Here is a 26065-nt window from a genome sequence, read left to right on the forward strand (position 1 = left end):
TTACAGGCAGAGTTGCAAAACCAGTAGAAAAATAATTCCTATTCCTAAAATAAAATCTGCCTTTTAATATTTCTCAGCATACTCCTAGGAGTGTGTTCATAGTGAAATCCTTATTTTCAGTAGTTTCTGATATTATCGCTCCAGTTGAAAGTGAAATCAAAGTTTGAGGCAGTGGAATCATTGTTAGATAAGTCTCAGTGTCTTGTGGTTCATTTACTTGATTAGTGCATTTTATTGTTTTATTGTGTTTCAGCAGTATGTCCATCTGTAAGGGAATGCCCCTTAGTGATTACTGGTATAAAATAGAATTTTTTTTTTTATTATTGACAAAAAGAATGCTTTTTGTAATAAAACTTGGACATAAACGTGACCAAAGTTTGCTTTCTCTGAATCTGCCATGCAAATTTAACACCTTGGAAAATACTGTAAACCAGACTTGCTGAGCATACACAATTGTCCTAAGATACTGTTGTCTTTTCAGTTTATGTCCTTAAATACCCAAATTGTTGTTTGGGCTTTTTTTTTTTTCTTTACATGTTTTCTGTTTGTTTGTTTCAGGTTATGATTTTAATAATTTACTTATACCCCAGTTATGTAGACCCAAATGTCACAGAAGATTTGTTTTTGTCATACTGTGTTACTACTAAAGTTTTACTACTAATATAAAGAAAAGATACAAATTTAATGAGATCTCCTTCACTATTGCAGTTGATACGGCCAGCTGACTGAGGTAAAGATTTACTTCATCATATACTTAAGATGTCTGGCTTTTGCCTATCTATTTCATTAGACTCTTGTCTTTAGCATGTGTTATGGGGTGGGTTCATGTTTAACTTCCCAATTCTGAAAAAGGAAATTAATCTTTGTCTCCTTAGTGGTGCTTTAATCACATATATGTTCATTTCTTAATTCTCGCCATTCTTCTGTTTACCATTTGTTTCTGCTCCAAGTGTCAGGATAGAAGCCCAGTGCAGCTGGTATGCATGAAAAGACTCTATTTCCACTCAATTTGAGAAAAAGTCTCAGAAAATACTGCAAAAAGAGGATGCAGCAAGAGTGAAGGAAATCTCGTGAGAGGTGATATCAGGTGCAGCTGTGAATGGCTTAAGGAGGAGTTAACTTACTCTGCTTTGCAATCTGGCAATGTGATAACCTGTGCCTGACTGCTGACCAGCGTGGTGGATTGTGGTGCCCTGGCAGGTATCAAAGCAGAGTTCTCAGTTACATTTTGATCACCTTGGGGAAAGGAGGATAGAAGATAATATACTGTTATTAGGGAAGCTGGACATTAAGTGTGCTTTGAACTAACTTTTCCTGAATAACATTTGCATGTAATGTTGTCTGTCAAGATAATGAACATGTGAAAGAGCTGGTTCTACTTGTGATAAACACCTACTTTTTAAGTATGATGGAATGTCCATTTGCATAGATACAACTTTTTTGTTAGCATGCTTATACATATATGCACACATACATATTTTCAGTTTTACATAGAGGACTTCCTTGGTTGCATGCCAGAGAGAAAAATCCCAGTAGTGTGCTTTCAAATTGATTTTAATTTACAAAGAGGAAAACATACATCAGAATGCTTTTCCTGAGATGGTTTGTTATACTTTCTTGACAAAGACTTCAGGGCTTTGCAGTGAAAAGTGAGGGCAAAAAGATTATGGTGCTGATGGTGAAGGGAACACTAATTGCAGAATTTTGAAAAGGGGGTTAGTTTTGATGTAAAGGTAGGGCAAGGTTTCATGTATGTTAGGAAAAGCTTACATAGCTTTGTAGTTTAATGTAAAGTTTCTGGGTCTAGAGTGACTGTGGTCTGAACTCAGTGGGCTGTATCAGTTATTTCAAATAACTGCTGCAGAAGCTGTTATATCAAACGGTACCATTGTGCATTCTGCTTATTGTACAGAATCTAGAACTGTTTTAACCACGCTGCAGAGAGCTTGACACAGTTTTATTAGATCTATTTTTGTAACTCTGTCTACAAAGCCGCATAGCTTAAAGACTCAATCCTCAGATGCCATAAAAATTAATGGAAAGTCTTCTATTGAATCGGTCTGATCTGTATGTTCTCTTTGTTCTCACAGTGTCCAGCTAGAGGGAGGTCAAGGGAACCATGACAACCCTTCAGCATCCTCTAAAATAGCTGTTCCTAATATAAAAATGTCATGACTTCTACACAGAGTATTTTATGCCTTCCCCTGAATATCAAGGCAAGTGCTGGACTGCCTGGCCTTGTGCTTCTGTCTCATTCACATTTCTGACCCCGCTGACTGTCAAGACAGACTTTGAACCTGTCACTTCATGGATAGTGGAAATGTCAGTTCTGCTGAATGGAAGATTGTTCTTTCCAAGCCCTAGGAAGAGAAGGGAGGGTTTCTCTAGCAGCTTCTTGGGTTCATTCTTAATGGCAACCATTTGGAGCTAAGCCAGAAGGCAAAACATCAGCCTTATCGGCAGAAATACATTGCTAGCAAAGGACAGGTGAGAGGGTCAGAAATGTGTAACGGATCCAATTATCATGAAACTCTGCAGGTTTTCCTACAGATGCCTGTCCTCATCGTGTGAGTCTGTATTACTCTAGCAAACTGAGATGCAAGCCCTAGCTAGAGAGGTGCATGCAGGTTTAACTCTGTTTTGAAAAAGTTTTGGAATCTGATTTAAGTCTGCCTCCTTAGAAAGAACTGTGGACGAACACGAAATACAGTGCCTATCTTAGATTAATTGCCTGTCGCCTGAATTCATATATTAGTATATTTTGCAGCGCAGGGAGGTACACTGCCAGTCCAAGGTTGCCTAGGGTGCAAGTTTCTTGAGGTTTTACGAGCCTGCATTAGGACTTGCATCTTAGTCAAAGTTGTCCCATGAAAATTTGAGCATCCCTTGCTTTCTAGGTAAGCTAGTTCTGGTTAACTTCAGACATCTTGTAGGATGTTTAAACAGCGTGTTTATTAGGCACAAACATCTTTCCCTTCAGCAGATGTTCCCATTTCGCCACTTTTTTGGTCCCTCCTCTCTCTTATTCCTCTCCCCTCCCCAAACAAGTCTGTTTGCTCTGGCCCAGGTTCTGGCTTTCATTTATGTACTTCTTACAGCTATCCAAACCAAAGGTATTATTGAAATGCAGGGTTGTGTTCCACAGATTTTTGGTAGGCGTCCCTGTTAAGATCCAGCTGCCAGAAATAAGCTGCTAATGTTTACAGTGACTCTCCACACAGTAGTCCTGTGTTTCAGGCATGGAAATGTATTTTTCTCATCTTGGGCTGCAAAGGTCAAAACCATGTCTTTGCCAGGGCATGACTGCGAAGTGTTGTGGAAGAGTATCTTCTCTTTGGCTATGCCCTTTCCACATATATTTATACTTTAATAGGAAAAAATCAGATTATTTTTTTTCCTCCTGGTTTATGCACGTGCCATGGCCATAGCTGGGGTGGTTTTGAGTTATGAACTTGTATAGTTCTGTTGTGTGCTGTAATCTGCATTGCCATGTGCAGATGGAGGCCCATCTGTCTTGCTGACCAAACAGGCTTGTAGCATGCACATCTTTTGTACATTCTTGAGATTCATGCAGTTACATAAATTCCACCCAGTGGCTTGGAGAGGGAACACGCGTATCTGATAATCAAGACCTCTTTTCTGACGTTCCTAACATCTGCTGGAATAGGAGGAGGATATGCTGGCATGTGCAGCTTTGTAATACATTTTTTTGGAAACTGAGATAGAAAATTACAAACTCAAATACTTGTATTTCTGGTAGATTTTTCTAAAACTTTTATTCTGCATGGAAATTTTTGCTGAAAGTATGTATGCTGTGCCAGCGCCTAGTATTGAGGTTTGTATGCGGGTTCATGAGATGTGTATGTTATGTAGCAAAGTCCATTATTCCTCCTTAGGTAATAGTGTTTTTATTTTATTACTATTAGTAAACTATGAATGTATTTTCACTTAATTTTATTGCCAGCAGAGCTGTCTGACAAAACAACTTTTTCCTTTACACTTTAAGATGATACAAAGGATTCTGCCAATGCGTTAAACTAACTGATGTGCAGTGACCGATAAATCCTAACCTTATAATAAGTGTCAAATCGTTCCAACTTTTCTTTGTAGTCACTCCATTAACAGGAATCCCAATGGATTCCTTTGGTTTTCACATGCATATCAGAACTAATTCTCTGGGAATTCCAGGGCAATTAATCATTTGCCCTGTGTTTTATGATGCCAAAAAATGTTGCATGCATACATTATAAGATGGAAATTTAGGAACATACTTGACAACTGAAAATAGAAATCTGAGATAACTTCTGTATTCATTACAATATTTCATTAAATCTTCATTTTATGTTTAACCCTTTAAAACTAGTGGGTTCTTTATTTTCCTGGCTATCAGACTATTTTATGGAAAATCTCAGGCAGTAGTGAAATCTTTGGAGAAACATGTTGTAACTTTTAATGAATAAATTAAAGCATTTCAGGAATGGTATTTCTGCTCAGTATTTGTGTTGCTTACAAATTTTTTCCAGCACAGAAGATCTGTGGGATTATATAGCTGGAACATTGCAGTTTGTGTGGCAATAAACACAACTGGTGCAAAGCAGTCTTCATGGTAGGGCTTTGCTTGACTTACATTTGTAACAAAATGAGAAAGAGGTTTATTATGAGTTTATTATTTCATTTTAAAAATATTGCTGACCTAAAGTAGTTAAGAGCACTGAATTACAGATATATCAATAAGAATAAATTTGAAAGCTATGTCTTTTTTTTTTTTTTTTGTACTCACATAAGCTGTTTCAAATATGGGACACGGTGGCACATAACCAAAGGCTTATTATAAATTGCATTGGCTTATTATTTTTGGTATCAAATAACTGTATGGTTTTCCCTACCTGTTAAATTAAAATGGCAGTTCACGTTTGTTTGGAACCTGTTGTACTAGTATTGGAATCAAACCCACGGTGCAAACCCGTGGTGTAGGGCTATTAATAAAGAATATGATGAATGAACAAACTGATGGGTCTAGACTGTTATTTCTATTACCTTAAAAATCCCATAGGTTTTGGTTTGCATCTGAAAGCAAGAAGGTAAAAGAAACTTACGAAAACTGACGTTGGCTCTTACTCTTTATGTATCAGAGTGAAATATTTTCAAAGTATTATTAGTTATGAATGCTTCTATTGTTCTATTTAATAATGCTAGGGATTTTAAAAAAAACATTTTGAACAATTCCTTTGACTGTCTTTTAAGGCAATGAATGACTTCTCAAGTTGGAGCTGGTGTTTTGCATATGAATATTTTAAAAATAACTTGAAAACAAAGTAGAAATACAAAGCACGCTGGTGGTGATTTTCTGTGAGACAGTTTAGAACTGTTTGGAGAAGCTGGAGGGGTCAATTTAATGAACAGACAAAATGCCATAATTCAAAAGTCATCTTCTAGTTAGTTGTACTTGTGGTTTGATGAGGTCTAAAGTAGGTCCACTCGGCCATTATAAGTGCAGTAGAAGATGAAGCATCTCCGCCGTTTTTTTTTTCTTTTTGTTTTGCCATGTTCTTAATGTACTTGAAGAATAAAGGAGGAGTAGGGAGAGAACTAAGTAGGGATAAAATTTGAGGTAATAAAAGATATATAGTCCTTTGTTAAGTTAGGTTGTCATTTCCTTACATGTAACATGAGTGGATGCTGTGGGGTGTGAAGTGCTTGCTGTCTTTAGCTTGGGTTGGTTTGTGTATATTTCTATAAAAGCAATGCTTTCTGGATACCCGCATACATAAACTCGTAAAAGAATCCCTTTGCCACAGAGAGAAATGACTCAACTGGCATCTTCCATGACAACTTACTGGCAAGCTGAGATGTAAATGCAAATGTTTGTATTTTTGTTGTCATTTGTCAAAACTAGAGGCTTCAAACCCCCAAAGTTGCCCACACCTGGTTAGAAGGTTGTGTACTGCTTTTGTGGAGTGGCTAACTCGTAAAGCTAGCCACCCTCGGCCTGTAACCCAGCAAAAGTGTACGGCAGGGTTGCAATGAGTATCTATTTCAGTTTTCAGTTCTCATCTCAAGTATCTTGTCGTTTCTCTGTTCCTCCATCTTTTTTTTTTTTTGACATTTAAGCTTACTTTCGTGCAGGACTAGTCTTCCCCGGAGGGCTGGTATGAGGTGTATTTGGAGCATGGCCCCTAACGTGAATCCCAAGCGCCGACATCGGTCGCTCCTCAGGCAGGCAGGCAGGCTGGTGCCTGCAGCTCGGCCTGGCTGGCCACGGCAGCGATGGCGGACTGGGTCGCTTGTGAACAGGCCTTTCTCTGCAGCCACGTGCTCGCCGGTGGTGGGGCCACCCGTGGTCTGTGGGCTGTAATTGGGGTGCTGCAACTGAGCCGATTTTGCTCAAGGGGCAGTCAACAGCCTTCAGCCTTGTAGAGACCACCTTTTGAAAAAGCAGAGTGAACTGCATGCCAACTTAAGTGGAAAATGGGTGCATGTTCGGCTTTGTTTGGTCCATTGTGCAGTGCCATCGCTATCCTGAGAGCAGTCTGTGACCGTGGACCTGAGGAGGTGTCGGTGTGTGGAGGAGTGCTGGAGCGTGCTGCGATCCCCACCTCAGCTCCACCTGGCTCTCAGCTAAGCTGAAGTTCATATGATGTGTTTGGATTTGGAGTATATCACTCGGTTTCAGTCATGACTTTACCTTCACAAGTTATACCCATTTCCAAGCAGGTTTAATGTATGAAATATAATGGTTTCTGATATTGAGAGAGGAAATGGACTGATGAAGTAAATATGCAGATTTCATATTGTTCTAATAAAATGATTGCCGCCCTTATCATTATTGTTTCCAGCTTCTGTATTCTTAACTGGCAAAGCTTATCAAGGCATAAACAGACTCCAGCTGGGGAAGATACTCCAAAGTGGAAATTTTTGTAACCCTTTGAGAGGGATGTTTGTTATGACGGAGAGGCCGGGATTCAGATGTCATGTCAGCTCTTTGGAAATCATACAGGTTTTCTTATTGTCTGCAAAAGCAAGCAAGGGAAGGTTAGGTTTTGGGGTGTTCTTTTCTGTTTGGCGTTCTTTTTTCTTCCCAGCACTGCAGCACTAGTTATCCCTACTGAGTGCACAAACCTTGTGAAAGCAGCTTGTTGTGTGCATGGGATGAGCAAGCATGCCCCCAGACACCAGAGGAGTATCCAGTTGCACGGGCAGATGTGTGGACCTTGTGGCACAGTGTCAAAGTTTCTTCCCCAGCTTGTTGGGAAGTGATGGATGGCAAGGAGGTGGCTGGAGGAATGTGTATGCTTGCTGCCTGCTGAGCTGGTAGTGCTGCTGCTCCAGTAGAAAGGCAGGGTAGCACTGTTGTGCTCTCAAAGATGCCGCTGTTTTGTCCTCGTAAACTATACACTTGCTTAGCAGTGTGGAAAGACATTTGTCCAAAGCTCTGGAAAGTCTGAGCTTCAGAGAAGTGTATTTGCACTAAGGAACCTGGCCTTCTAACATTTGAAACATCTCCCGTTTGAGATCTCTGACAGGTTGAGAGATAGGAAATACAGTAAAAAATACGTAGGTATGTATAAAGGAGTGTGTGTTTATAGATATATATTTAGTGTAGTGGATTTGCTTCTGCTGCTCCAACAAGTGACACGTAAGCCATTTTCCACCCATAGCATATACAGTAGTTTTAAGAAACTGCGAACTGTTCTGAAGTTTGGGAACATGAGCTCTACAATACTTCCTGGGGAATTTGAGGTACCTGTTGTACACGTAGAATTGCACTTTTAAAAAGTAGACAGTGTGTTTCACAGAGTCTGAGGTTTAATAGGCTTTCATTTTGATTTAAACTGGGATATTTTTCAAATTCTCTGGAAGCGATACTTCATAGAACAGATCTGCTTCTTCAGCATAGTGAAGAACCTGAGAGCCAGGACCAAATACTTATTTCCAAATGGCAACAGCTTCAGTAAGGTGTGGTTTTTAATTAAAAGATTTCCTTCTAGCTCATATGCTAAAACTTCACATTGCAATTTATGTATATTCTTAGCATAATTATTGTAAAATGATTTCTCAATTGCTTAGTTTTTTCTTGATATTCAAGATACGATTTTATTTCTGTTATGTCTGTTAACAGCAACAAGGAAATAACACTCTGCAGTGTATTCTTGTTTTCTCTCAGAATATGCACAAAGTGTACATTGTTACCTTTTAAGGAATGTATACAATAACATCTATGTCCTTTCATAAATTAGACTAAGAAACAAAGTGACTCCATCCAATCTTTTGGACCTATTTTAATATAGGTCAAAAAACCCGTGTGCATCTAATACCAAAAATTTAGTAATTCACCTTGCCCACCCCCTCGCCCAGCCCCCTATGGCATACATATCTGAAGCTTGGAAGGATATCTCATGCCACTTAACATCCAGCCTGGTTTTGGTTTGAGTTCTTTTTCCTTATTTATCTATAATTTAAAAAGTATAAATTTTGACTGTAATTAACAGATGATTACAATTACATTCCTGGCTGTAGATAGTTATTTTATTAACAGGATAGCAATCCTGCCTAGCAAAGCAGACATTTGGGACTGAGCAAGCCATGTTTCTGCCTCCAGTATGTCTTGCAAGACCAACTGGCAGAATGTCTTTGTGGGTGGCATAAACTCGCCTGTTAAAGTCATTTGGCTGGAATTGTTTGCAGTCTGGCTGATTGTGCTTATAAGCAAGAAGTTTAATGTTTTAAATTGCTGTTAGTCATTGTCAAGGAAAGCAGGGCTACTCCCAAGTAAATAAGGTTAGTGAAACGTACATAATGACTGGTTATTGGATGAGTGGGCAGCTGCTTGGGAGAACCAGATGGAATATGAATACATGTGGGTGGGAGGGAATTGAAGCAGATAGTGCTTGGGGATATATTGTTCCACTGCTGTGCGTTGCTGTCCCTACCTTCTCTCTCTGTAGGAATTAGCAGGGTCCCACCTGTTTCTGATGAGCTACTGTGGTACTGCCGTTCCCAGCTGTTCTTGGGTGTTACCCGTGCTTGGGGCTAGGGGTTGAGAGGGTGGCCCAAGAGCTGTGCATTGGATACGCTGCAGGAAAGTGGTCTCCCTCAGAGTTGTGGTGTTAGCTTTAAATTGTAATTTTAAATGCGATTAACCTCTTCTTCCTTTGTCTTCACCATAGGATGGGTCACTGGGAAATATTGATGACCTGGCACAGCAGTATGCAGACTACTATAACACCTGCTTCACGGATGTGTGTGAGAGGATGGAAGAGCTGCGCAAGCGGAGGGTTTCCCAAGACCTTGATATGGTATGTAGACAAATTATGACTTTATTAACAAATAACTGCCATTCGTGCCCCAGATGAAGAATCAGTATTTCAGCTTTAAGAGTTCTACCCAGGGAAATAACTATATGTGATTGTGTTCATGCACACAAACATTTCAGCCAACTCAATTAAACACTTGGAAATTGGCAGGGTTAATTTTTTTTCTAGGTATTTGTTATGATTCATTAAGCCTTGGAGTCTGCATTTCTTAGTTCTTTAATTAGAGTACTTTTTGCTTGTGCACATTTGCTTGCAAACCTCAACTCTTGGAGGCAAGATAGTATCTGATGAAAGCATTGTTTTCTTGCTCCGAGGTGCTCCCAGCATGAGCACAATGGAACTGTGTGCTGGTTTTCAGTTGCACTGTACAAACTGTTAAAGTATGCTTCTTAGAAGTTGAAGGTGCAAATACAGGTTCCAGGCCCCTGCATGTAGGTAATCTTCAGTTTCAGAACCTTTTTCCATTATTACACATTACAGAACCTGTAGCAGGAGACGTTGAGTCCTTCAGGCTGGAAGGGACCTCAGGAGGTCTCTAATCCAACCTTTGGCTCAAAGCAGTGTCAACACTGAATTCAAACCAGCTTGCTCTGGGCTTTATCTGATCAGATTTGAAGACCTCCAAGGATGGAGGCTTTGCAGCCTCTCTGAGCAACCTGTCGTACTGCTTCACTGTCGTCTTAGTGAACCTTTTTCCTGATACTGTATGTGATACCCCCCATGGCAATTTATACTTGTCTGTCATTCTCATGCCATGCACCACTGTGAAGAACCAAGCTTCATCTTTATCATAACCTTGCCATAGGTACCAGCAGGCTGCCAGTAGCTCTTCTTGAAGTCTTTTCTCCAAGCTGAATCTCCCATCTCTTCTTGCAGAACCAAGGGCTCAAGTCTTTGAGCCCCTTGGTGGCCCTCCCCTGGCCTTACACAAGTTTATCAATGCCTACCTAGCACACAGGTCTGCAGGGCCAGAGGTGGTGGTGCAAGAATGGCCTGACAGGGACCAGGGAAAGGGGAAGAATTGTTTTCTTCATTCTCCTGGCTACGCTGCTTTTGACAGGGTGTGGGGTGCTGCTGGCTGTCATTGCTGCCTGGGCATGCTGCTGGCTTGTGCTAAACCTACCGTCCCCCAGGCCTTTTCTTCAAAGCAGGCTGGCCCAGGTGGTCAGTCCCCAGCCTCTGCCTCATACACGGGCTTGCTCCTCCTCAGGAGCAGGACTTTGCATTCGTCTGGGTTGAATTTCATGAAGTTCTGCCAGGCCACTCTAAACGGCATCCCTGCCCTCAAGTATATCGTCCATTACCTCGATGAGGGTGCCCTTTATTTCCTGCTCAGGTATCTAACAGGATAGGTCCCTGCACTGCTCTGCTTGTAACTGGTCTCCAAGTATGGCACATAAAACACTACTCTTAAATGCCAGCTAGCCAGCTTTTCACCCATACAGTTGCATAGGATTCCCTGGGGAGTCCCACTTTAGCTGAGACTAATCTGCATGCAAGTCATCACCATACCTCATTTTTGTCGGATTTAAGAAGGAACCTCTTAGGAGGCCTGTGACAAAAACATCATGAGTTTTCACTTGTTGGGCAGTTTCCTTACTGTCCTGTAACATTAGTAAGTGTTTGTCACTACTTAAGGTATGTATTCTGATTGCTGTGATTTTTTCGTTGTAAACTTCTTTGTTAGTTTTCATAACATTTCATAAAGATAATCAGTGACAGAGGAAAAAATCTTCTAGGTCTGCTTTGTTAGGTCTTCAGTGTTAAGTTTGTGTTTCCCAGCAGTGTTGTATCTTCTTACATACAGACTTCAAGTCTTGTCTCACAGAAAGCAGATTACTGAAGGAATTATTTTTTTTTTTTGTCACTTACAGTTTTGCTGTGGTGGTAACTTTTGTATAATACATACAGGAACTCAAAACCAAAGTGTGGCTAATGCCTCTATTGTGCCTCAGCACAGCACTGTGGCAGAGCCAGCGTGGGATCAGATCACAGTTCTGCAGTTCCTCTGCAAGATCAAATCCTTTAAGACAAATTTCAGAGCTGAAGTTGTGTAATTGTGTCTTCTACCTTTGCTTCCCCAGATCCTAGTGCTGATTAGCAACAGGGAGTGGTCTCCATCCTTTCTCTAGCAGCTGTGCTTGATGATGTGGATTACTTAAGGCTACTTACTTTCTTGGGATTCCAATATAGCAACTGAGAGGCTTCCAGAATTTGTACAGACTACAAACTTCAGTTACACAATGAGTGGCTGCAGGATCAAGACAGAGTCATCTCCTTTGCCCCGCTGATGTTTGCTAGTTCCTTTATTTTTAAAATGAAAAAAAAAAAAAAGTCAAATATATTTTGCAGAGACGTTGCTGCCAAGAAGTTCAAAGTGTTAAACAAAAGATTTTTTTGCAGGAAATCCCTCTGTAGAGAGACCCTTGAGGCTTCTGTGCAGAGAAGCTGATGGCACAGAATCGTGGTTCTCATGAAAACCTTCACACTCGGCGTGCCTCATGTTGGCAGCAATGAAACCCCCTTTCCTGGTGCTCTTGGAAGGCAGCTCCTGTGCTGGGTAATGAAGTGTGCCTTGTGATGGGAGAGGACTCCCTTCCATTAGGACAGATGGGCCTAATTTGGCTGCCTTCACTTCTGAAGCTGCAGAAGCTGGGCTGGGGAAAGCCATGTGAGCTTAATTAACTCACATCAAAGGTGCAGAGCTTCACGCTGGTTTAAATAGATGGGAGCTAACCCAAGACAGACCAGCGAGTGATTCACTAGCTCATTCTGCTTGAGAGAAAGTCAGAGAAAGTGGCTGTGTGAAAAGACATCCTGGAGATTGCTCTTCAGTGGTTCTCATACTGAGTTTGCTTGCTCTAATAGTCCAGTGATAACTTCTTCAACTTTCAGGTCAGAGAGAAAATATTACAATTGAAAATTAAATTAGTACTCAATTTTTGCTACATCCGTCGCCACTATAATACGGTTTCTGGACATCAGATAGCCATTCTTCTCATAATGTATGAGACTATAGGTATTAGCTCAGTTTCACAACAGCATCCAAACAGTGCTGACTGCAGCTGAGACTTGCTCTCATCAGTAAGTAGGCAGGTTTGACCTGGGTACATGGGGAGTGAGGAATGGCCATGTTGACTAGAATGCATTTTTCAATGTGATATAGTGTGCCTGTTTGTAATCTGCTGTAGAAACAGGAGTTGGTTTAAACAGCAGAGCTGCCAAAGTGACTGCAAAAGTATTAATGTGAAAGAACAGAAGAGTGACTCTGTTGTGATGTTTTTCCTCTCTTTAAAGCTTGAGGAAAGGTAGTACATTGGCAGAGGTTTTGGAGTAGTAAATGAGGAGTAATGCTGGGGGAAATGCCAGCTTCATAGCATATCCTAGATGTGCTATGATGGCAAAATACGTGCACCAGATAACAAATATATGCAGCCTCCAAATTACTATGCATTGATATTATTGGGCTGTTAGTCTAGCCTGGCTTTATTCTGTTATATATGGTCCGCTATCCAGGGGTTAGGAGGGACAGTGCTGTCTATATACCCTCTCTTCCCATCACTGGGGTTGTGCCAGAGCTGGAGGTGGGAAGTACTTATGCTCTTCCCCACCCTGATGGTCTTCTCCCTGTCTTCAGCAAAGTCCTAGAATGGAGCAGAGCTGATACGCGTGTAGTGCTAGTGCAAATTTCCAGAGCTTTGCTGGAGTGAAAGTTACTGGATTATGAGAAGGAGGTAGCATAGGATAAACTCAACTCCTGCACTGAGATCAGGTGTAAATGAGGAATAAGGGGATGGGGAGAGATTCTCTGTTGACAGCTATTTCAAAGCTACAGATCCCATGTGCAGAAAAAAATTCATAAAGCAGAAAGTATTGGCATACATCTTCAGATTTTATAGTCATGAAAGATTAGGCAATCGGCAGCTGTAATGTAGCTGGGAGACTGCAGTTTGATTTTTTTGGCTGGCAGTTCTGATGTCTTCCTCTGAAATGCAGTATGAGTGATAAATAGCACATCATAGAAATGTGGAAGGCTAAAATTAGGTTTGGAGCTGCTTTTACTGAATGCTCAAAGAGAAAGAACAGGTCACCCCAGGGGTCGAAGTATCCTCTAAAAGCTGCGCAGAGAGGCTGCATCAGGATGAACAGTGTAATAACAAAGAAGTGCCTGAGCTGGCAGAAATTTGCCAGGAACATGTACTTAGTGCCAGCTCACCCAGATTGCCCTTTGTAGCATGTCCACTGGAAGACAGAAATATGAACTGTTTATTGCTGCTTCTGTACACTTTGAAATGATTTGAAGTTGTTTGGGAGCAAGTGTTGATATCTTGATTGTATATTGTACTTTCTAATCAACTCTCCAACCTTTCCTATCAGACCATGGTCGTTTCAGTCTAGATATCCTGCTCTGGAGTTGAATTTTTAAAAAACCACAGTAAAATTGTTTGGGAGAGCAGCATATCTTGTAACAAAACAGTAGCTGCAGATGGAGCCGAACACAGAGTATTTTTCCAAGTGGTAGTGCTATTAAGGATTGTTAGTTGTCCCTAACCACGATAACCGCTTTTTGCATTTGGAATTTTGCCTCTGTTTTTGTAATGGAGAATATGCTTGGGTTTGGACATTAATGTTTGTGAACAGCATGGGAGTTGCCCACATTTCCTAGCATTTGGCCTATTCCTGTGCAACATGTGGTTTTTTGACTGAGGAAAAGCAGAGGCTGGAGTAGATATAGTGGATTTTCAGGCCCATAATGGGTATATCACTGGTAATATTGAGCTGGACATCTGCTAAAATGCAGTTACAGCCAGAAAAGTGACTCTGTGAGGACAGCACTTTGCTAGTGCTTGTATGATAATCCTTGTCTCTAAATTGGAGAGACGTGGGTTTGATGGGTGGACCACTCAGTGGATAAGGACTTGGCTGGATGGACACACTCAAAGATTTGCAGTCAATGGCTCAATGTCCAAGTGGTGACCAGTGATGAGTGGCGTTCCTCAGGGATCAGTATTGGGACTGGTGCTGTTTAATGTCTTTGGCGGTGACATGGACAGTGGGATTGAGCGCACCCTCAGCAAGTTTGCTGATGACACCAAGCTGTGTGGTGCAGTCAACATGTTGAAGGTAAACCATGCCATCCAGAGGGACCTTGATGGGCTTGAGAGGTGGACTTATGCTAACCTCATGAAGTTCAACAAAGCCAAGAGCAAGGTCCTGCAGCTGGGTCAGGGCAGTCCTCAGCACAAATACAGGCTGGGCAGAGAATGGATTGAGAGCAGCCCTGAGGAGAAGGACTTGGGGGTGTTGGTTGATGACAAACTCAACATGACCCAGCAGTGTGCACTTGCAGCCCACAAAGCCAATCATATCCTGGGCTGCGTCAAAAGAAGTATGGCCAGCAGGGCAAGGGAGACAGTTCTGCCCCTCTGCTCCATTGTTGTGAGACCCCACCTGCAGCACTGCATACAGCTCTGGGGCCCCCAGCATAAAAGTGATATGGACCTGGGTTGGAGTGGGTCCAGAGGAGGGCTACAACACCTATGCTGTGAAGACAGGCTGAGAGAGGTGGTGGTGTTCAGCCTGGAGAAGAGAAGGCTCCAGGGAGACCTTATATCTATGTCCCAGTACCCAAAGGGGGCCTACAAGAAAGCTGGGGAGGGACTTTTTACAAGAGCATGGAGTGATAGGGCAAGGGGCAATGGCTTTAAACTGAAAGAAGGTAGATTTAGACTAGATATTGGGGAAAAATTCTTTACTGTGAGGGTGGTGAGGCACTGGAATTTGTTGCCCAGAGAAGCTGTGGATGCCCCATCCCTGGAAGTGTTTGAGGCCAGGCTGGATGGAACTTTGAGCAACCTGGTCTAGCGGGAGGTGTCTCTGCCCATGGCAGGGGGTTGGAACTAGATGATCTTTAAGGTCCTTTCCAACCCAAACCATTCTTTGATTCTGTGATCGCTTCCTTTGTGTCTTCAGGATCATATCTGCCTCACTTACTGACAAAACCAGGTTTGCCTTGTCTGTCAGCCAGACAGGATGGCATTGGTAGAGCTGTGAAAGAGCAAACTGCATTCTGTTGTCTCCTCCATCACTGACAGCAGCCAGCTAGCTGCTGCCAAAGTCTGTGTTGTAGCTGATGATCTTGAAGTCAAAGAACAGCTTCAGTTTTTTTGATGGACTCTGTCAGCTAGGGTTGTGGGACCAAGAAGTTGCACAAATCTTTTACTTGTGAATTACATCAAGTTTAAGATGCATGCCACTGGAAAGCTGTAAGGCACACAAGTATACCTTTTTTTTCCATCCATTTAATTCATTTCAATATGAAAGGGGAAGTGTTCAGAATCTATCTATATACGTGGTGATAAAGTACAGTGCGTGTATTTGACAAACTGACTTGCCTAATCGCATGCGTTTTTACAGTACTTGCACATGTAAAGTCAGAAAATAAAAATGATTGTAAAATGAACATGAGTTTCTTGCCTTGCTGCCCAACATGTATGTAGTCCTCGTCAGTCTTGGCTGTGCATGGTTTTGAAAGATGCTCAGCAGTCAGTTGTTTGATTACAAATGGAGTTGGCCATCTAGATAATGTCATAACATGTAAATGGTATGCGTCCGGCAAGGCCTAGTGGAAGGAAAGTGGCAAGAGTAGAGTAATTAGTAATTTGAGTGATGAGTAATTAGACTTTAACCTTTTAGAGATGTATTTGGCTCATACGGTACTGGTGGTTGGCAATATCATAAGATTACTTGAGAAACCAGCCAACCTTCAGTGAATGAGACAAAACCACCCAGAACTATTGCAGTCAGTGAATGATGTGTATTTAAGAAATCACCTTGGGAGCTGGCCACCGAAGCTGGAGTTAGGATACTGAACATGTTTGTGGAGTCTGCCTGTGCCTGCTCTATAGATGGCTTTAGCCACGTCCACTATTCTTTGCATTTTCCATTAAAATCTCAGGATTCTAAAATAGAGTGCTTATTCCCTGCCATGGAATGATCAGCTCTGCTTTGCAAGTGCAATAGTGGCTGCTTTTACCTTTGTCCTGAAAGGACACCTCTATCTTGCTGGAACAGGATCCCACTGTTTTGTTTTGTCTTTGTGGCTGCAAGAGGCCCTCCAAAGTATAAACAACATCTGAGTTGGATTAAAAAGGTATCTACAGCACAAAAAAAATAGCTGGAGAACACACAGATAAGACTTCCTAAATTCTGGAGAGTTTCCAGGCCTTATCAGGCAGACACACAAAAGAAAAAGTAGCGGTAAAAGGCATGGACTTTCAAGCGTGGTTGGTTTTGGTGGGGTTTTTTTCCCCTCTAGCATAGCTTGAAATAGAGAGGGTTTTGCCTAAATATGGGGTGCATAAAGTAGATCTACACACAAAATATAAAATAGAGATTTACTATTTGTGCAGTCTCAGTCTCTCAACATTTTGGGCTTTATCTTCATAAGTAAAATTCATAGTAATATTTTCATTGTTAATGGAGCTTTTCAAAGGTAGACACAATGGAAATTCTGGAACAGACAGGCTATTTTTAGTGTCTCATATATCACACACCAAGGCAGCAAAGGCATTTAAATACAGAGCTAGCATTAAGCATGAAAATAAAGCAGGGCTTGTTTCATACACAGCAAAGTGAATACCATTCTTAGTCCACTCAGTACTAGCAGACTAAGTAAAAAATCTCTCAGCTTTCTGTAGGTTAATGATCTCCTGCAGTCTCACCACTGTTTTTGTTGGAAGCCCATTTATGAATAACCCCTTAAGCAAAATCTGTCTATTTATAGGCAGAGTTTATAGGCTGGAGACTTAGCAGACTGTGCAGTTATGGTGGCTTGGGTGACTTTATCTTCCTTTCGTGCTTTCCAAGGGTCCTTGCTTTTTGGAGCAGGATGTTCAGTTTAACACTTCTGCTCTTCTGAAACTGTATTTTTGTCGATGTTATGGGAAGAACAGGTTGTCAAAGGTAATTGTTATTTCTTCTGAATCGGGAATACTGTTACGAATAAAATAATGTTTATGTTATAAATGGGAAAGATAGCTCACTTCTGGTAGTCTGACTCGTAATCGTGGAGGGGAGAATTTCTCCTTAGCTTATAAATGTTTTTCTAGCTATTCTTAATCTTTTAGCATTATGAAGTGATTTTCTTGTCCCTTTACATTCAGAAGGACTTTTACTTTGAACCTAAGATCAGTTCTTACTGTGCTGTTCTTTTATCCTAGAAGCAGTGCAGTGCCTATCTGCTGGAACTGACAGAGTAGATTTGTATTAACTCTGTGATTTAATCTCATAGGAGCCTGAGGACTTTGGGGGGAAGGGGGAACTGGTTGACTACCTTCATCTCCCTTTGTGTATTTTTTTCCTTTCTCCCCTCTGAATTTAAAAATGACAGCAAAATGGAAATGTACAGCATCATGCTATCTAGACCACTAGGTAAATTTCCTTGCAAAAGATATGATTGTTGAAAAAGAAAGCAAATGAAATTGTCATTTAAGGAGGTGCATTTCTGAGGGGAAAAAACCCCCAACAATAACAAAAAAACCAAACAAAAACCAACCAACAAACAAAAACCACCCCCAAAACACCTGAATTCTGTGATGAACAGCTTCTATGGTGTACAGCCCAGCTTGCCATTCACATATTGTTAGAAAAATTCCAAAATACCCAGCTGAGCGGCATTGCTTTGGGAAGGACAGCAGCGTGTATTGGCTGAGTCAGAAGAATGTCAGACTTTTTTAACATGGCAGCAGCTAAACCAACAGAAGAATGAATCTAGAAGGTATAATGTCTTGTATTTAGATTACTCCTCTTTGTCCTATGTGTAGCTTCAGCTTGACTCTCCAGGCAGCTTTTATGTACCCTCCTTCCATCCCCCAACCACTGCTGTCCAGTCCATCTATGTGTGCTAAAGACAGCTGATAGCAACTTCAGATGTCAACTAATTGTTGTGCTAGCTTGCACTTATTCTAAGTCGTTGGGCAGAGGAACACCACTGCGGGTCCTCGAGGAATAGTAAGGATATTGCTCAAGACAGAAGTCTTGAGTTTAGTGAGGTATTCAAAAACTGCACTTGTAAGAACCTTAAAGCCTTGCAGGATATCAGGGAAAACAAACAGGTCTTAATCAAGAATAATCAAGAGCATGTTGTGATGAGAATGAGAAACACATCACGAGTATTTGTGCACATCTGGATGTGCTTTGGAACGTCTGTTTCTCCACGGCAGAAGGATGCTACTCCAACAAAGATGCCCAGAGGAAGGCAGGCCTCCATCTGTGAATTCAAAGGGATTGGTTTCTTTCCTTCTTTTTTTTCTGCCAGTCTGGCCCTGCTCTTCATGATGTAGGTTCTGATGCTGCACAGCTACTCTCCTTTGATCTCTCCATGCTTTATCTTCTCTGTGTTGTGTAGGTTTCCTGTTTTAGCAGTGTTGCCTGAAGCACACAGAGAAATGCTCTGTTTCAAACAAGATGGTCTGTGAATTTTGTGTTTGAAGGAGAACTCAAGCAGTTTGAAGAGACGTGATTTTTTTTGGTGATTGATCAATCTGTATTCCACAAAATAATGAAAAGGAATGGCTGTCAGCTGGAAGCCCCTTTTCCTGGTTCCCATATGTCATATCCCTCTTGATTTTTATTTGTAGGTTTTCCCCAGCAGTTTAGATTGTAGCTGTGTCTTACATAAGGGGACAAAGTAATATGGAATTACTACATCCAGATTTCCCCTGACTCTTAAGTCTGTCTTGGCTGTTGAAGCAAATTGAGTTGGGGAAGGCAATAATCCTGTTAAAACATACATGTGAAAATGAATGGGTAATACTTTGCAAAAGGATTCCATTTCAGTACCTTATCTGAGGGATGAATTTCTTGTGTTGCTGGGCATGATGAAGAAAATCAGTCATGGATTAGAAGAAATTACTTAAAGAAGAACGACTTGAAATGATTAGCAAAATTTGGAATTCATAATTCCTTACAAAATGCATACTGATAATTTTTTGTTTATGTCTGTGTGTTTTACCTGTTGCAGTTGAAATTCCTAATAAGACTACAGTTAGAATCATTTGGTTTAGGCTGCATGTGAAACTAGTGACAGTATGGTTGTATACCCAGGTTCATTTAAGGGTGTAAAGAAGGCAGTGTTTGCAGGAATAATGTCTTACTAAATGAATGGATATAGCTGTGGAAAAATAGACCCTCTTTTCATCATATAAGGCTTTATTCACAACCCATCCAGATAAATTAGGAAGATAAAAAAGCTAGCAAAAGAAAAATCAGAATTTGGAAGCTTACTTTAAGACCAACTAGGCTGATAAACAGTATTTGAAAGAAGCCCATCTCCCCTTCATCTACAGGGTTCTTCAGGCTTTAGTCAGCTTTCTGTCTTGGTACACCATGGGACCTGTTGAGGTTTCTTCTTATGATACTTCAGCAAAGGTTAAGCCATAGTTTGAGTCCATTTTGACAGAAGAGAGAGCTTTTAAAGTTTTGCAGCGTGAGGGAGGTGCTGAATACCATGCAAATGGGAAGAAGGAAGTCAATCATCAGAGTTGCTTTATTATTTTCAGGTGGCTAAGTATTGAAAGCCACATAATTGGAGCCTTTAGTTGTTAGCCGGCACAGAAGCTCACAAAATATTTTTATTTCTCCTTTGTGTAGCACTTTCCACCCTCAAAGCCATTTAAAAACATTAATTAGCCTTTGTTGCATCCTTTTGAGGTTGGTAATTTTAGTACCATTATCCCTATTTAGGCCTCACCTCCCTGAGATTTGGCTGCTGATGAAGGTTTACCAGTGTAAGTCCCTAATTCCCCCTCTGTAACTAAGTTTGCAACAGAGTAGCATGAAATTTGTCCTAAGTTCAGAACAACTTAATAACAATGTCATTGGTCTGGGTCTACCCCAGTGTGGCTGCAAACAAATACCGGTCGCAAGAGCTAATTAAGCAGTGCATGGGCGGTGAGCGACAGGCACTCTAGGTGACCTGTGCATCAAGCCTGAAGTCAAGTCCACTAGAACATACTTGGGAAAAAAAAAAAAAAAAAAAAAAAAAAAGCCAAACAAAAAACAGTCAGATGTATCTTAAAATTGGCCCAGAATATTACAGTTTTCCTGATGTAGCATCTTTCGGAGCACTGTCCTGTTTTCCTCTGGAGTATGGAGGTCTGGTGAAGAGCCTAGCTCTGGTGGGCAGTAGCTCACTGCCAGCCATCTCTTCTTCCTATCCTGCCTCTACTTTAAATAACTGTCTGATGTATGGCAGGGATAATACTAATTAAACGCAGAGGCAGAGAGCTGTGTTACTTTGCTGTGGAGCAGGTTCTCATTTCTTCGACAATGCGCTAGTTTCACTGGAGTAGTGTCTGTTGGTGATGGCTGGAAAAAATGCTGTGTCTTTAAGCACCAAACTAAGTATTTAATTTTGAGCACCTGTGGGAAAGTATGAGAAATGAAGGGCATGGTGTGCAAAGTAGTAGGAGATGGTGGTTTGATCCAGCAGTGTCGAAAACCAAAGTTTGGTTCTCTCTTCTGCCTGAGGAAACTTGAACTCTTATCTCCTATCTTGAAGCAGAGTGCTCTGCAATTTAATATTCTGGAGCTGTCTTAACCTTATCTGTTGATCAGCCCTGTTCACATATATAAACAGTTCCTGGTGTAGCAATGGGAATACCAGTGTCTCACCTTCCAGGCAGGCATCTTCTCCACGATATTAGTGAATCCTTTCTTCTTCACTTGCAGATTAAATTATTTGTATACTTTAAACACAGTTCAATGGCTTTATTAGGAATGGAGTGGCAATACGAATCTCAGCCTAATGGTTTTTGGCTCCTTTTTTATTATTTCACATGTTCTGTTTCCTTTACATCACAATGATACTTCAAAAATGAGCCAAGCTGCTGACCTTCTAGCAAAATTCAAGTTTATTTTCCTTGATTGGGATTTTTGACTCCATAACTAGTTTGAATAACTTCTTGTTTGTAGGATAGACAGTAGCAGGCAAGTTATCTCCCTTGAGCTCTTTGTTTATTGACTAGCCTCCCAAGTTAACAGCAAGACTAGAACTTCACTTAATGCTAGGGTGGATGAGCATTTCAGGGGACTTGGTAACTTTGTTTTTCCTCCTTTGAACTGAGTTACACTTAGCCTTAGTGGGTTTGTTTTGTTGTGCTTATAGAATTGCAGCTGGTATTTGTAAACTTGCGCCTTTGCTGTTGAAACATACAGATGTCTTGTAGCATTTTAGCCTAATTTGCTAAGAAATGTTAATGTTATTCAAAATTTCTTTAAACAGTGGAATTGGAAAACCAACATGATTTGCAATAACTCTTAGACTTGTCTTTGGTAACGTGGAAATATGAAGTATCTCAGGAAACTTTCCATGGTTGAATGACAAGGAGTAGACATGGAACACATGTTGTTAAAGACATGTAGAAAAAACAAATAATATACATTCTTCTCAGTATTTGGCAGTTTGGATAAGGTATGCAGTTATTACTGAAGCTAAGTAGCCATGTATTTTTAAACCAAATTTTTGGCCCAAAAGGCGTAAAGGAGGTTAGGAGGAAAGATGAACATAGATTTTGGCAATTGGACATGCTCTTTGGAGCTTCCTGCTCCATTTTTCCACTCTTGTTAGGATACTTCAACTTTTTGAATGCAGATGGTATGATGAGAGCCTCAGCTTTGGGGCAGTGAGGGAGGAATAAGGAAGCCAAGAGAGTCTGGAGCAGGTGCTCCAGGAGCTGGGACCTCTCACTGCCTTCATCAGGTGGAAGAAGATGAAAGAAGGGAATTTTGATTATTGTTTGTTCACAAGGGTGAGGAGTGAAAGGCTGGAAGGTTCAGTGAGTAGGTCACTAGAAAACTAAGCTGTAGTGAAGAACAGATGATGCACTCTGGCTGCAAGGGGAAAAAAATGTCACAAAGCAGCGAGCTATTTTTTGCTTATGTGAGTTCTGAACTATCTGTGTTGATCAAAATACCCTAATAGCAGAACATATTTTAAAGTATGATAATAAGTAACAACCAAAAAAAAAAGCCCCCAAAACCAGTGATGTAGCACAACTTTGTTATTTTAAGGCACTTTTTAGAAGTGTTTCAAGTCTGTTAAGAGTTAGACCAAGAATGGATGCCACAGCTTGCCAGAAACATCATCATTCAGTGGTGCACTGCACTGTCCTTTTTTTTTTTTTTTTCTTTTTTTTTTTTTTTTCTGCGAATCTGTCATGGTCACTGGCCATAATGCAGGCTCAATTTGACAAGTCATGAGGTCAAAAAAAGAAATTCTGAATAGCAGTTTTGACCTTGTCATTAGAGCCTTGACTGTGGCTCACCACTTCTCCTGCAGTACCTATGATTCCCACTACTCTGAAACTGGAAGCTCCAAGATTAAATGAATGAGGAAAGAGAAATTAAAGGATTGAAAGAGAGCATCATGGAAAGGTTGAACTGTTTCTTCATAGTGTTTTATACACCTGAAAGTACCTAGAGGAAGAAAAATTTTAAAAACAAAACAAAATCAAAGTTATATATATCTTAGTCCAGCTTCACAAAATGACAGGAGGACTTAAAGCTGTTAACCTTCAAGAATAAACTCCACAAGTTCAGTGAAAACCTAAAAAGATCCTGGAATACAAAAGGTATTTATTGCATTATAAACTCATTTGGACCCATGGCAGGGCATGAATATTCCTAGGGTTTGCATCTTTAATGATTTTCTTCTACTCTTAAATAATAAAGTTACAAAAATAGAAATGTCATCCTAACCATAGTTCAGGCAGTGAATGCAGAAGAAAGCAGGAAGACATTTTAGCTGAGTGAGCGATACCGAAAATCTAAGGTTCATAATGAAGTTTGAGATGGGCTTTTTGCCAAATGTCACTTTCATGGGAAACATAGCAAAGTATGGCAGGAAACATTCTTTGTTTTCTTCTACATCCATGCTACATGGAACAGGAAATACTGATTGTTTTCTCTAAATAGTGCAAACAATTGATCGTCTTTTCTTAGTAGTGATGCATTGAGATTCTTCTGACTGAAATTATGCAGATTCCGAAAACAAGAATTATTCAATAGTGGCTTTTGTTGACAGTAAAAGGAGTATAGTTAGGGCAAGACATCACAATTGGCTTTCAAAATAATTTGGCTTATATGAAATTACCTGTTCTGTTCCCTTTCAGCCTTTGACATAAATGGCTTCTTTGATTCTTCTCTATTGAATCTTGGGGTCCTTCTCACACTGAAGAATGTTTTATCATTATCTTTGAGATACTTTGAGGTGATTCTTTTTAAAGGCTATTTCTAGTTGCTCAGTAGCAGCTCTAGAACCACTTCAAGTATGAAAGCTTTCATTAGAGATTATTATAACATTTTTCAACTCTACCTATAAACTTACAGACAACCCTAAATAGCTAGTGTTCTTGAAATGTTTTTCATGATCTCTGGGGTGTGGGGTTTTTTTTTTTCTCTTTGCACGCGTTTTCCTTTATCATTAGATGACCACAGTCCTTTCTCACTCTCTAGCTGACTTGAAAACAGGAATATAGTATTTTCTGTATGAGATCACAACAGTTTGCTAGGACCTAAGGCCTAACAATTTCCTTCTTTAAAAAAAAAATAAAAATCTGAATTTAATCTTATATGTAAGACAGGGCCATTTTGTTTCTTACTGCTAATGCGATTTCCTCTGGTTGATCTCTGTTACCTGAGGCACGCATTGAAAGTTATCACCTTTGTTTACTTGCAGGGAGAGACACTTTATCAATGAGTAAATCCTAAAAATTTGCTGGCAACGTTCCTATAGTTCCTTTTCTGTATGAACAAATATTCTATTGTGGCAATGCTTTAGGTAACGTAGAACTTGTAACACATAAATGCTGACCCTATAGCATGTAGAATCTTGCATTATTTATACCCTAAACCCACCCAAAATGAAATTATGTAAGATAAGCTGTGTTTTGTATCACCTCTTTAACTGGAATGAAATGGCATGTTTTGTTTAACAACTAAGAGAAACAACAGGATATTTGGAAATGTAAAAGAGTGTCTTACATAAATTGCTCTTTTGGCTGTTTGAGGAGTAGAATGAAAATGAATTTGAGGCTTCTTGTGAACAAGTGTGACTCATGAGTGTTTAATGTCATTTTAACAGCTCTTTTAATAAAAAGTGAGCTATCGGAATTTTTTAAGGAACCTGTTGACTGTCTATGTCTCCAGCTTTGGTGGAGTTTGGTATCTATAAGAAGTGTGTGCAAAAGTTTATCTGATGTATCATACTAAGAAAATTAACTTCACTTGGCGTGAATCATGCTACTTATCCTGGTGTCAGTAGCTGCTGTTGCTCATCTGAGGACTGGGTAGATGAGCAAGTCTTACAGAAGTTGGACCTGTTCCTTAGCCTGGTTCATTCCCTTCAGAACATGGTAAACCCTTCTGAGTAAGAACTTAAAAGCCTGCAGAAAGGAGTCTCACAAAAAGAAAAAAAGAAGTTTCTTGAAACATAAGCATGTCAATCTTTGTACTCCTGTTACCGGTGGGTTTAGAGCTATTAGGATTCAGTTAAGTGGCAAGATATGTTCAAAATGGAGAATGTCATGTACTGTTACCATACTGTTCTAACGGTTTTCTCTGGGTTTGAGCATAAAACTTTTATTTCTACTACTTACAGAGCTGTGAAGTGGCAAGTGGAAGGTTTCCATTACCAACACTGGATTTGTCAGCCTCTTTCCCAGAGCGGATGTAGGATAAAATATGTGTGGAAGCTGCATTGTTCCAGAATTATCACACCTATCCCTCAGTGATAGTTCACATACTGCCTTATTGCTGCTTTGTTACCAGAGGCTCAAAGCTATGGGAGGAGCCTCGGTCTTTTCTCTGTAATAACTCTCTTTCATTGACACTATCTTTATTTGCAAAGCTGTTCTTACTAGTCCCTGTCATCTTCCATCCCTTCCCTTAGCAGCTCAGCCTATGCCCTCCTGTCTTCTTCATTTCACTCCATGCAAGCATCTTTTCAAAGATTCACCACCTTTTCTCTCTTCAGTACTCAAGAGTAGAAGAGTCCTTGCAGCACCCTTTCATCACTCCCTTTTTCCCACATGCTTGATTTTCTCTTTCCCCTGAGTGCCTCTTGCACCCTGCTTTTCCTCCACCGTTTCTGTATTCCTTGTTCTTTCTCATACTTAGCTTCGTTGTTGTTACCTCTGCATGTTGTTACCGCATGCAGAGCAGGAGCTGTGCGAAAGCAGCTCTGCTACTTCTGCAGAATAGCAATAGAAAGAATGTAAAAGATCAGAAATTTGTGCAAAAAACATTCCCTTGAAGACTCATGAATTGAGGATGGTGCAAATGTAAAATCCTTCTTGGAAACACAAAATAGATGAAAACTTTAACTCTTGTATTTAGCTTCTCTTCTTCTAGTTTTGGATTAGGCATCACCATAAGCACTCTGTGTCTCAACCACACTATATTAAGATTGCAACACCAGCTCTGGGATTAAGTTGCCCATTACTGCAAATGGAGGAGCAGAAATTGTCTTTGTAGTTGTGGGTGAAATGTATAAATGAGCAGTGAAACACAATTATAGCATGATCTGATTTTTTATTTTTGTATGTGTGTGTGGTTGAAGATGGGTTACCAAACATACTCTGTTGTTTAGTACTGTTGTACTTAATGAAATTTGCATTGCCTTCATTTTATAATTTTGAGAAATCACCTGGTGTATCCTTTGCCCCAAGACAAATTCAGCTCTGCTTATC

At 40.4% G+C, this 26065-nt stretch overlaps 1 protein-coding gene across 8 annotated transcripts in view; it reads left to right on the plus strand.

The window, feature by feature from the left end:
* LOC102047883 (SAM and SH3 domain-containing protein 1) overlaps positions 1–26065 on the plus strand; it is a 570321-nt gene that overhangs the window by 459258 nt on the left and 84998 nt on the right. For all 8 annotated transcript variants that reach the window (XM_055713587.1, XM_055713585.1, XM_055713586.1 and 5 more), the window contains one exon: positions 9168–9296. In XM_055713587.1, coding sequence (XP_055569562.1) covers positions 9168–9296 — 129 coding nt within the window. The remainder of the gene's footprint in view (positions 1–9167; positions 9297–26065) is intronic.

Source organism: Falco cherrug, chromosome 6 (assembly GCF_023634085.1).
Source record: "Falco cherrug isolate bFalChe1 chromosome 6, bFalChe1.pri, whole genome shotgun sequence".
In the NCBI taxonomy this organism is placed as follows: domain Eukaryota; kingdom Metazoa; phylum Chordata; class Aves; order Falconiformes; family Falconidae; genus Falco; species Falco cherrug.